A 12,687-nucleotide genomic window follows, 5' to 3' on the forward strand; every position below is an offset into this window, starting at 1 on the left:
TAGAGGACGGGAGCACAGGGAAGGGAACAAAAGGGGAACTTTGGCTGCTGAGTTACTACTTAGATAGGGAATGACTGCTTCCTTTTGCAATTGGTTGCAAAAATATATTTAATAAACTATCATAGTCCCAATAGGCAAAGTCTTAAAAAATAGTTTTGGTCTGTTGTTGAAGGTTTTCAACCTGCCTGGTCCTCTCACAACACAGGGCTGCTAGGCATAGGTACAGTTTTCACAGATAAGAAATTCATGAGGTTATTGAACTGCATCCCTGTTTTACCTGTACACATTGACAGGTCAGTTCTTGCAGAGCTAATTGAGTTTCTAGGTTCTCTTGAAACAAAAAGGAATGGTGAGGGAAGAGAGTCTGAGCTTCAAGTGGTCAGCAGGAGGTGGGCAAATCACAGCATTTACTGCAATGTTTCTTGACGACAGTTTTAAGATGTGTGGATTTCAAGTCCCAGAATTCAGAAGCATGCTGGATGGGGAATTTGCGAGCTGAAGTCCACAAAGCTTAAAGTTGCCAAAGTTGAGAATACTTCACTCATCATCAACCACATTCACAAGGCATCCTAGATAGTGTCCATAGCAAAAAGTAGTGACAAGAGAAGGCAGACAGCAACATTTAAAAACTGGGACAGTTTTGGCTCATTTTAAGCTGCCTCCACCATGGGCTGGGGATAAAAGCAATGTGACAAAGCCAAAGTTATTTAAAAATAGGATAAATTTCTGCCATGGCTAGAAGGACGTGCCTCATAGATGACATCACCCTATTACATTTTATATTTATATAAATGGGCACACATATTTAAAGAGCAGCTTGAGTACTGAGGTGGAATGGTTTAATTGTGTGGAGGAAGATGTTATAAATGGCCAGTTAAATCTACTGAAAGGGATTCTTTGGAGCAGAGCTTTAACTTCCATCTTGTCTATTCTGTCTTAAAAGAAACCACAAGCAAGAGTGTCAAAGCATTTTAATGAAGAAAATGCAATACAGTTTCTTGGAACAAGTGCATTCCTTTGGACACACTAATTAACCTGCTACATATTTCAAAGCAGAACAGTCTTAAGCTGAATTCCACAGCTTATAAATAAGTTGCAATCAAAACTGTAGCAAGACCTAATTCAGCTATCTAGATTGTGCAGTTGAATTGTAGTTAAGTGTTAACATGATGTATATTTCAACATTTGCTTCTGCTTTTCAATGTGATCACAATTTGACATTTTATCTGTCACATATATACAAAAATATACAGACTCCTAAATCTTATCCACCTTACACCTTTTTGACAATTATGAATATTTTGTTTTCCCTTGTATAGAAACAAGATTTGGGTAATCTTATCTAAAATAGTAATAGGAAAGTGTATACTGTATTATCACAAAACTAGGTGAAATAAAGGCAAAAAGAAATGACTTTTACTATTATACCAGCTATAATCTTTTCATAATTTATGAGTTTTGAGATTGTTTCCCTTTTATGTTCTATCAAATCCAGAAAATTCATCAGGTGGCATACCAATTCATGTCCTAAATGAATAGTATCTAAGCCAGACTTGCATATTTTAGGGCCTATTAACACTTTTAGACAGATTCCCTTTACTGAAGCTGTTTGCTATGGGAAATAAAACATGATGTGTATCACCTTAGAATTGTGTGGTATTTATTCACTAGGGCACCAAGATGGTCATGCTCAGAGATGGTTTGCTTTCTAAGCATTCACATTTCAGCAATCGTCATATAAACATAAGAAACACAAATACTAGGTAAACTGCAATCTGGTTTTTCTATGTGACAAATTTCCACTGAACCCTTTAAGATGGCTAAAGTGGTGGGTAATGAGGGTGCATATCAGATTACATCACTGCATTTTCAAAAACATGGAAATTTCAAGGCCAAATAACAAATATTCCTCCCTCTTAAAAAAAAAAAAATAAAAGAATAGGATTTCTCAACTATTTGAACTAATAAGTTTTAAGAAAATAAGGGGAAAAGAAATCTACACTTATTTAAGAAGAATCAACATGATTTATTTAACGGAAGGCAAAAGGGAACTACAAAAGGAACAAGACTACGTGGAGCCTAAACATACCACAGCCCTAGAGCAAAAGGACATCATCATCATTTTTTAACGACCTCATAATCCATTGCAGGGTGGAGTCTGGGCAACTGAATGGAGCTAGCAGAGTGTTTAATGGCCGGATGCCCTTCCTGTTGCCAATGCGGAGTTTTATTCAGCAGATATATTCTAATTGTGTCCAGATAGAGAAATATCTGCCTCTACCTACGATTGAACTCGCAGCCTCCTGATTGTGAGGCGAGAGCTCCGCCTCTAGGTCACCGCACCACTCCCTAGATCAAAAGGACATGCCAGCAGAAAAGAGAATTTTTGAGAAGATAATGCCATTGATTGCATTTGATGGATGCAATAACATTCAGATCTTGAGGCAGTCATAAAAGACTGGGCAAGTTTAAACCCAGCACAGGTCTAATGCAACTTTCTTGAGATAAAGGCAAGTTGTCCAAAACAGGGCAGGAGAGAGTATGTGAACAGGAAGACCATGTAACAAAGAACTCAAACTTGCAATTCTTGGGCTATATGATCCAAGTCACTTTCTGCGACCTGCAACAAGATTGTGGAGGCTCTAAATACCACAAAGTTAGGTAAGCTGGATCATGGAAACCTGCGGAAGAGGAATAGGCTGCAAGACCTAGCCTCACCACTTAGTTCAGCTTAACCCAGTGTATCTCCTGGGAAGAGTAATGCCTTGTCAGCTGAGTGGTATAAGTCAACATGCTAAGCTGCACTACATGCTGGAATCCCCATATGCTCTTGTGGGCCATTGAATACTGTTCGTCTCAGTCAATGCCCAGCTCCACAAGCAGGAGCAGCAGAGGAGAGATTCTGCTTGGGCAGACAAGCTGGCAGGTTGGGGCTGCCCGAGAAAAGGAGGAAATGGCAGAGTTGGAAGGCCAGGACTGCTTAGTCTGCTGTGAGGATTTATTTATGAGGCATGAGTGGAACCAGAATAGTTGTAGTTCAGGGTTGAAATGAAGGGTCCTTGCCGCTCTCTGAGCTTGGTTTTCTTGCGGACATTTTATTACCTAAAGTAGGTAACATCAGTGTACTGATGATGTTACCTAGTTTAGGTAATGAAATGTCTGCAAGGAAACAACCAAACTCAGCACCAACGACACCACAAGAGTGGGAAAAAACTGAAAGAGTTCTCCGTTAAGGCAGAGCAGTGAAAGAAAAAGAAAGCAAATGAAAAAACAGACCAAAGGGAACTTCTCAGCAAGGAGGTAGGAGAAAGACATGGTTTCCCCAACTCTTAGTGAGATGGTTTTCTAGAGTATTTAATTTTAGAAATGAATATCACACTGATATTTTCATTAATAAAAAATGATGCCAGCTGAATCACAAACCAGCTTTTGTTAGCTGTGGTTTGCACAGCTCAGTCTTCCAGTAAAGTCATCATTATTAAATTCATTTCTGTTAAATAGCTTTTTATGATACTCTTCATTTTCTTCATTTATGACTCACTGGGGACTTGGTATCAATGCCTGAAAATGCTTCAGCATTGCAATCCTAACCATCACATTTGAGATCCCTACCATATAGCAATGGTTGTGCATATTAAAAATATTTCTTGCAAATGATCACTTTAGTGTAACTTAGGATACATCAAACTAATGTCAGCCTGTAGGAAAGCTAAATTCAAACTATGCTGAATGACCCTGGACAAAAAAGCCCAACAACTTTGGATAGACATTTTCAGAGATGAAATGGCAGAAATCTCTAAAGGTACTTTTTATGTGAGATCCACCATTGCCACTCCTTAATTGCTTTTGGATACAAACTGCCTGGTAAGGGAAGATGTGTTTTCCTTTAGGCATTTAGGTCCAAAATGGCCTTTTGTGTTATTTTTAAGGCAGTTTAAAATCAGACCTTGAACTGGGCCTGGAGTCATGAAACATCCAGCACAGCTCCCTCCTCACTGATCTAATGTGATTCAATCTGGCTGGACTTCTTGACAGTCCTTTGCTAGCTGAAACTCTTGGCTCTTCTTAAAGGCTAATTGCAGCACATGCAACACAGTACAATAAGGGTGGGGCATCTGTTTCTTTCCAGAAGTTACGGTCAACTTTCAGCATTCATCACCATTGGGTATATTGGGAAATGCAGCTCAGTAAAAGTGGACAGCACCTCAATCTGTGTTTCAATAACACACTGGGAGATTATCCAAGGAGGGACCTATGTGGGTGGATGACTTTTGTTCATCAACATTTGCAGCTGGTGAACTTGGAGGCCAACAAAAGCTCAAGTGATAAAGCTGAATGAAGTAAAACTCCTAAGCTATTTGCCTGCTCTTTCAAAGAGAATTAAGCCCCATGCGTGCAGTACCCCCTCAATCAACTATAGTATAGGGCTTCTAGGAACCTATCTACCTTCAGTTAACGCTTGCCTATCTAGCTCTTGATTAATTCCAGGCCCTAGGAGAGTGGAATGTTTATAAAGGCAAAGGAAATCCAAGGGCTGTTGCCATACCTTCATCCTTCAATTCCATCTCAGAAGGGAGGAATGCACCTTAAAATACAAAACAAGTAAGAAAATGGCAGCCTTCTTTCAAAAGTCTGAGACTAGTCTACTACAATGTGCTTTACATGCTTGTCTCCACATCCTCTATGGAACAGAATGCACTAATGGAACAAGTTACAAGGAGCACCTTGAGTGCATTTCCTCTGCATCCTTATTTTCAGATTAAAAAAAGAAACCAAAGTTTGAGTTTGGAGTCTATATTTCAGCTTGTTCATTTTAAAGCTCAATTGAAAATTTTTCAAGTCCCACACTCAAATATCACAGAAAAGCATTCCCAAAATAAGAAATTCCCATTTCTGCAGACCAATAGAATCTAGGCCTCAAAACTTTGAATCAAAAAGTGGTCTAGGGAGAATAGATAGAATTAAGTCTTTATGTATTGCCAACATGAATTTTCAAAATAAGGAAGGTTTTTAAGCAGAATAGGCTAACAATAGCATTAATATTGGCAGGTCCTACAAGTGTCAAAACTTGTACGGAGTCTAGACTAACCCATAAGAATAGTTGTTTCAAGAAACATAACCCATAGAAAAGTTTGTTCAAGAAATAAAACCCATAGAAAAGCCCTTCCAGAGCATCAATGAAGACCAGCAAAATGGAATGGTGTATTGTAATTCCTATTTCAATATTTTTGTATATTTTTCTTTTGGAAACCACTATCTCAGAAAGATCGTTTATCCTGCATAGTTTTCCAAGGCTTGTGGGAATCAATCTTAACAAAACAAAACATAAAAATACACCCATCTCATTCCTAAGGATTGCCAATGCCCAAAATATGCACATACAGTACATACAATCTTCTGCAAAATAGGTGTGCCTCAGACACACAGAAATTAATGGGATAAAATTGCACAACAAGATACTTAAGTCCCCACTTATCCACACCCATTGTATTAGATTGCTCAATTTTCAAAACTTTTGGAAAAGTGTGAAAGGTTTAACAGAGAAAAAGAAAGGACTTTCTTACAAATTTGTTTCTAGATGGTTAACAGACAGAATCTACAACAGAGACAAATGGATATTGGTGTTATAACTGTACCAAAGAACAAAGGAAATTTTTAATAATGAAAGAGGCAAGACTGTACAGGCCTTGGCTGCCCTGAAATGTTAAACCTCCACTCGGCTATTCTCTTAGGCTTCTGCAATTGGAAAGTATTGCAAAAGGAAATGTCCCTGAAAATCGTACACCAAATAAATAAAAAAGCAACTCCTAACTAATGGTGATTATTCTATTAATGCCACTGAAGTCAAATTGTTTCCCCACAGCAGGATAGAGGCAGGGGCAACTGCAGCTGTGTGGGTGGATACCAAAAAGTCATGGCCAACAAACTTAGAGAGACCTTAGGAAGACTTTCTTGGATGGAAATCTTAAAAGGGAAAACAAGATGCCTGGGAAACTCTGAAAAATGAGATTATAAAAGCTCAGTTTAATATAATATTATTGAAAATCAAAAACAAGATGAAACCAGCATAGTTGCATGAAAAAACTCCCTGATAAACTGGGAGACAAAAACGACAAGTATAAGAAATGGAAAGAGGGACACATAACTAAAACAGAATATCAGCAAGTAGCTTAACTCTGCAAGGATGAAGTCAGGAAAGCTAAGACTCATAATGAATTAAGACTTGCAAGAAATGCCAAAAATAATTTTAAAAGTTGGTTTCAACATGTAAAACACAAGAAAAAGATCAAGAAAATGTTTGGTCCACTAATGGGAGAAATGGCAAGGAGATGCCAGGTAACAGGAAGAAAGCACAAAAGGAAAAAAACAGTCCAACTTATCAAAAGCAATACTGCAGGTGACAGAATAGGAATGCAAGTTAAAATAAGAAAGAAAATGGTAAGAAAACACTTATCCACTCTAGATGAATTCATTTTGCCAGGACCAGATGGATTACATCCCAGAGTTCTAAAGGAGCTGGCAGATGTGATCTCAAAACCACTGAACAAAAAGAGTCTGGAGCATTGGGGACCTATCAGAAAACTGAAAAAAGAATTGATGTGTTACAATCTTCAAAAGGGGGCAGGGGGAACCACTCAGGAAACTGCATCTGCTTGAGCAGGGGTTTGGACTACAAGGCCTCTTCCAACCTTTATTCTATGTTCTATGATAGAAGCTGTCCCACTTTGGCTAAGACGCTGAGCTTGTTAATTGAAAGGTCGGCAGTTCAGCAGTTTGAATCCCTAGTGCTGCGTAATGGGTGAGCTCCCATTACTTGTCCCAGCTTCTGCCAACCTAGCAGTTCAAAAACATGTAAAAAAATGCAAGTAGAAAAATAGGGACTACTTTTGGTGGGAAAGTAACAGCATTCCGTGCACCTTTGGTGTTTAGTCATGTCGGCCACATGACCATGGAGACGTCTTCGGACAGCAGTGGCTCTTCATCTTTGAAACAGAGATGAGCACCACCCCCTAGAGTTGGGAACGACTAGCACATATGTGCAAAGGGAACCTTTACCTTTACCTAACAAATGGGGGAAGGTCTTTGATCGTTAAGTTGGGGCTGCCATCTTGTGTTATTTGGCACTTCCCACCCTTGCAGGGCCCTGACAGTTGTGGCATATTTGAAGTATCTCATAACATAGTGACATACACAATATTTAACCTGTGAACTTTCAACAAACATTAGCATTAAAGGCAGGTGCAATGCAAGTCCCTAAAATTTATAGCTTCTTTTTCCTTTCTGAGGCTGAGGCTGGGATCTCAGTTTCTTTAGATGGAGCTGGGAAACTGGGGCTTGAGGCTTTTCAAAGGCTGGCCATTTTCATGCCAATATAGTTTTCTGTGGCTCATGGACTGGTAAATAATCCTTGAGCTCAGTGTGAGGAAGAGTTCTGAAAAGCAACATCTTGTAATGTTGAAATTACACTGTACACACTGGGTCTGAAGGGTATCTAACAGTGAAGTCTTTTAATGCAAAATAATTATCTTATCAAATATGACTGACTGGATTTCAATGATATAATTCAGATTTTGCCAGACCAAAAAATACATACTATATGTCAATTTGGGTTTCAATTATATAGAATATTATAGTACTTGTCTGTATTGTAAGCAGTAGGAATTTTAGGTTACTTACGACACGGAGAACTTTTCTGTTCCCTTATTTATTCTGATTCATGTAGTTTATATATTTGCCTCTACGAAAATATATAGACTCATTGGTTTCACTTCAGATATATAATTTATGTACACATTAGTTTCAGTTATATATTATTGTATCTGTGTACATTATTTATGTTGTTTATAATATTCTTCATGTAAATCCACTTTGTTTACATATAGCAAAATACAACTATTTTAATTACAGCAATAAATGAAAAAATGTGTTTTTATATTATATATATCAATTTTCTCTTATTTTCTAGAATTTTAAAGTTGCAGCACTAATGAACTAGAGTCTTCAGTCCAGTCTTGCTGCACATAACCCATTTCACCTACTGATTGTGTAACCGCAGGCTGACGTTTAATATAATCTGGCTGGAGTAGTTTTAAGCGGCATTAATGTCTCCTCATACCATTGAAGTACGGTATACACTTACATCTCCCACTATAATCAATGGCCCTTAAAAGCCCATTCATGGGGACTTGTTTCAATTTACCAGTCTTCTTAAATTATCTGCTCTTTCTCCTTTTATCCCTAGTTTTTAACCACTTAATATTCAATTCCTACCTTCCATTCAAAACACAATTTTTCATCAAAATTTTTATCCATTTAAGTCTATCCATCTCATTTCCAAAATGACCTATTCATTTATTTAAATTACAACTAACCCTGAATTTATCAGACTGTGTATTATTTATGTACCTGCAAACTCTTACATGGAATTTTCTCCCTAGAAGGCCTTCACAAAGCCACAGCATCACCAAGAACAAGATGATTGGTTAGAGGATGCAATGCCCACACTTGATCCTATCAAACCAAAAAGAAATAGGTGAAAGTGCATTAATCTTTCTCTTCATTTTATTCAGCAGGTGTGCATCATTAGCCCCTAACATCACTTCAAGACCCTACCATTAAAATTCAACAACAAAAGGCTGAACTTCATCAATGTAATTTTTGCCTACTTTTTAGCCTCAGGGTTTCAGGGTAGCCTCCTGAAACACTTCTGAAATTTCAAAAGCTTCCGGCCCATAAATAGTGTCCACCATGCACCCAGAAGAGACCCCAGGTTTCTTTGTGGCCTAGATGGCCTTCCTTTTAACTTGTTTAGGGAGGCTGGTAAGGAAGACAATGCTTCACTGTCAGAAATTTCACTGTCCTATTGAACAGCTGAAAACCACAGAAAGTCAAGGAAGGCACATCTCCTATGGGAATCTGGATCCTATCTAATAAATTCCCTGACATAAGCTTAATTTACCTGCCCCCCCCCCCTGCAACGAGGCACATTTAAAATTCTCTCCTCCAAGAGTCTTTTAACACTCCTCACCAAAGGAAATTTGGAGTTTAACATGTGACCTAGCATTTGCTTTCATCATCACTCCTTCTCTCTGGAATGGTCATTCTCTTCTAACAAGTGTGTAGGCTCAGAAGGGATACATATGGAGCAGTGAGGGAGGAATGGGACATCTGCCTAGCCAGCCAGATCAGCCAAATCAACCCCTGGTGATCAATGGGGTGAGATGTGAAAGCCAACTCACCCTGACATTCCATTTACTTTCATCTTGTTTGTCTATATTCTCATTCTGTTGCATGTGTGGATAAAAATATACTATCTCTGGAAATGTAATGTCTATCTATCTGTCCATCTAGTACAGTGTGATGGAGTGTACTTTCATTATGTGACATCAGTGATGTAATCCTTCTGCAGACTTGGGAACAAAGGAAAAAAATTGTTCAAATAGCAACTTGTTATTTGTAGATCTATATTGGCTCTTAATAAAAGGTAAACTAGATGTTTTATACTGAAATGTGACCCAAAAAAGAACTTATGGTTTGTAATATCCGTGGAAAGCTTTAATGGAAAGCATTCTTGGCAGGACAAAACATATACCTAAATAGCTAGACAGAGAAAGAACTGCATGAGAAAACAGCCAGCATGAAAAATAAAGTTTCTTTCCATTCAGTCATTGTTTCTCCACATTTTTAAATGCTGGCATTTGATGAAATTTATTGCTTCTGAAGACAAGTCCACTTTTGACTCACTACTGTCAGTGTCACAAAAATATCCTACTCTTGCAACCAAATCTGCTTCTTTTGTATCAGTCTATTTCAATTATACAAATGCTGTACAAAGTGAATTTCTTACAAATGATGCAACAAACATTTATCTCAAGAACTAATCTGCCAATATAAGAGATACCTGCATCTAAGGCTAGAAAATATTAAAGAATCCAGTCTTTTTATTCTATAAAAATTCCTATGACTAGTATTGCTTCTATTCATTCTTAGGAGTAGAGATGTAATTACCAATATTTGTTTGTTGGCTCAACCACAGTTGTAAACCAGCAGCTTTTCAAACAAAAATGAAAGCAAATTGCCTTAAAAATACTGCCATTGCATTTTACAGAGCAAAGCAGTGTTGTATTAATAGATCTGGACTGAAATTTCTTTGCAGTGGCTAGTTCCCAACCTGCTCTTTTTATTTGCAGAAACAAAAATCTCTTTATTGGGAGAAGGAGAGGAGGAACACTGCTAGAGAAACATTAAAACCAGGGACCTTTTAATGAGCCCAGGTGGTAGGAGTAAAATACATGCATAGGGTCCAGAAGATATTGACATGAATAACACCCGTTTCAGTCAGAGTTAGCAATATGAAAACAGTAATTTGTGTAGATGAAGCTGCTCCCTCCAGTAAAGCTTGTAAGAAGTTATAGCTCTATCTACAGTAACCACAAATAACATACAGTACTGTACTGTAGTGCCCCACTTTAAAACGGACATTATCTCAAACAAGGAAACAGAAAGTGTGAATTTTGGGATATTCTAAGTTTGTTGAACAGCAATAAAGAAAAATAACACCTCAAACAAAGATCACCCTTCATTTAACTCTATCTCCAGTTGTGGAAGAGCAGAGCTAAAAACAAGGTTTTCACTTTAGGAAAATAACAAAATTGGATGTTCACGCTTGTGAGCAGTACATGTATACTTTTTACTGCTGATCATTTATAGATTTGTAAAAACATGGAGTCTAGATTTGCGATCTGCCCATCCTGTTGCATTGCTAGGGTTGCTTTTTAAACATGCTTTCAAATTATTGTGGACCAGTAATTTTTCATCATAAAAACTTGTTTTTTTTTTAAATTTTCAATACCAGCAATACCATAAATAGTAAAATGAAGAATTTCATCCCTTAATACCAAACAAAAATATTTTATGAGGAACCAACCCCCCCCTCCCGTTTTGCTTTTAAACATTTAGACTTCCATATTTTTTCAACTGCAATTATTCTCTGTACAGGTAAGGCAGTGGGGAGTTGTTGCTCTTTTATAAGAAAATGTGCAGGCCACTAGGAGCTCTGCTGCATAGACAGACAGAGCGATCCTGAGCAGGTGGCAAATAAATGTTGCCATTCATTTCCAGCAGCATTATAACTGCTGGAATGATCAGTTCCTGAATGCATTGTGCTTGACACAGTACTGCAGTAGTTGCTTTTGTGCATGCATGAGAACAAAATACATCAACACAAAATGGAATGTGCCTTCGGTGGAAAGAATTCATTGGAGACACAGTCATGTAATACATAGAAAAAGTGCATCACAAGTGATTTGTAAGAATCGTTCATTGATATTCGGAAACACTTTCTAAATGTGCACTTATGTGTGTATTATTTCTAGACTACTTTGTGGCTAGTTTTCTACACGTGTCTTCTTTGAGCAAGTACCACCATTCTGACTGCACTTTTGCTCCATAAAGTTACTGGGGTGAAACAAGCATATTGACAATTAAACTTGCAGTTCTTCTAAATAACAACAGAAATTATTTCCTGCCTAAGACTTCACTTAGCTCCAGTCTGAAAAGTGAAGCATGATATTTAGGATGAAATTGAAAAAGTGCAATTATTTAAATGGAATTAATCAAATTTGATTCACCAGATTGTCAAACACATCCAAGGCAGTGATATTTTTTGTTTGTTCAGCCCCAAAGTAGAAAAAGGGAAAAAGAATAAAATAGCAAATTTGAAATAGGCTGCTTTGACAGCGTTATCCTGAGATAAGAATGCTTTTATAGCTATAAAAATAGAAAGTGTAAAAAGATACAAAAAAAGACTACTGAAATTTTAAAAAGTAATTACACTTGCTGTTCTGGAAACTGAAGAAAAGGTAAGGCAGCCCAAGCTGCTTAATAGTGTGGGTTGCAAACTAACAGGCAGTCTAGTGGACAGAAAAATAGGGGTGTCAAGACTAGGAAGAACTTGATTTGGGAGCAAAATGAAGCTGAAAGCTTCTTTTGGTGATATGTTACAAAAAGCCCCTACTCATTTCCCAACATCAGCATCAGTTTTTATATTCTGAAACAGAAGGAAGATGTTATCTAGATCTCCAGTGGACCTGAAGAGTATGCCAATGACTGATCATCATGTCTCTTCAATGCATCCCTTCTGAAATGTGCCATATCAGATCCAAGTTGCTGATTTACTAGGAAAAAATCCCAAATATTCACCCATTTCTGTTTCGACTATTTTAAAACTAACCCTCATGCCTTAAGAATGGCAGCCTGATGTCACCATTGTGAACAAAGTCTGAAATGAGTTTGATTACGTGGACATAAATAAGCCAAGGGACCCAGAGACAGACAAAGTGGTTGCAAACATGCCTAGGGCTACAGATCTGCTATCTTAGTCTGAGGTCAGCAGCCATGAACACAAAGCGTATTATCGTGTTTTCCAAGTAACACGTGGCTGTTGTATCTTCGAGACAGTCTCCTTCCCACTAGCAGTGAATTCTTCAGAGAGGAAAGAAGGAACCCACAGTAGAAGATTCTTGAAAATAGGTTGAGTTGTATCAGCTAATCAGGTCACTGTGCATTTCCCTGGAACTAATGCTCAGAACCATGCCTGAGAGATTGCCTATGGAACAAACAAACAAAGCATCGAGATTAGCAAATTGTAGGGCATTGAAAATAACCCCCCTTTTATTCAAGGAAAAA

General features: G+C 37.8%; 1 protein-coding gene across 3 annotated transcripts in view; it reads right to left on the minus strand.

Annotated features, from left to right (window-relative positions):
• Positions 1–960: 960 nt before the first annotated feature.
• Positions 961–12,687, minus strand: part of SORCS2 (sortilin related VPS10 domain containing receptor 2) — a 150,269-nt gene continuing 138,542 nt past the window's right edge. For all 3 annotated transcript variants that reach the window (XR_009154545.1, XR_009154544.1, XM_058177986.1), the window contains one exon: positions 961–12,607. Coding sequence is in view for 1 of the 3 variants with exons in the window: in XM_058177986.1 (XP_058033969.1) it covers positions 12,584–12,607 (24 nt within the window). In the remaining 2 variants the exon portion in view is untranslated. The remainder of the gene's footprint in view (positions 12,608–12,687) is intronic.

Source organism: Ahaetulla prasina, chromosome 3, assembly GCF_028640845.1.
Source record: "Ahaetulla prasina isolate Xishuangbanna chromosome 3, ASM2864084v1, whole genome shotgun sequence".
NCBI lineage: Eukaryota > Metazoa > Chordata > Lepidosauria > Squamata > Colubridae > Ahaetulla > Ahaetulla prasina.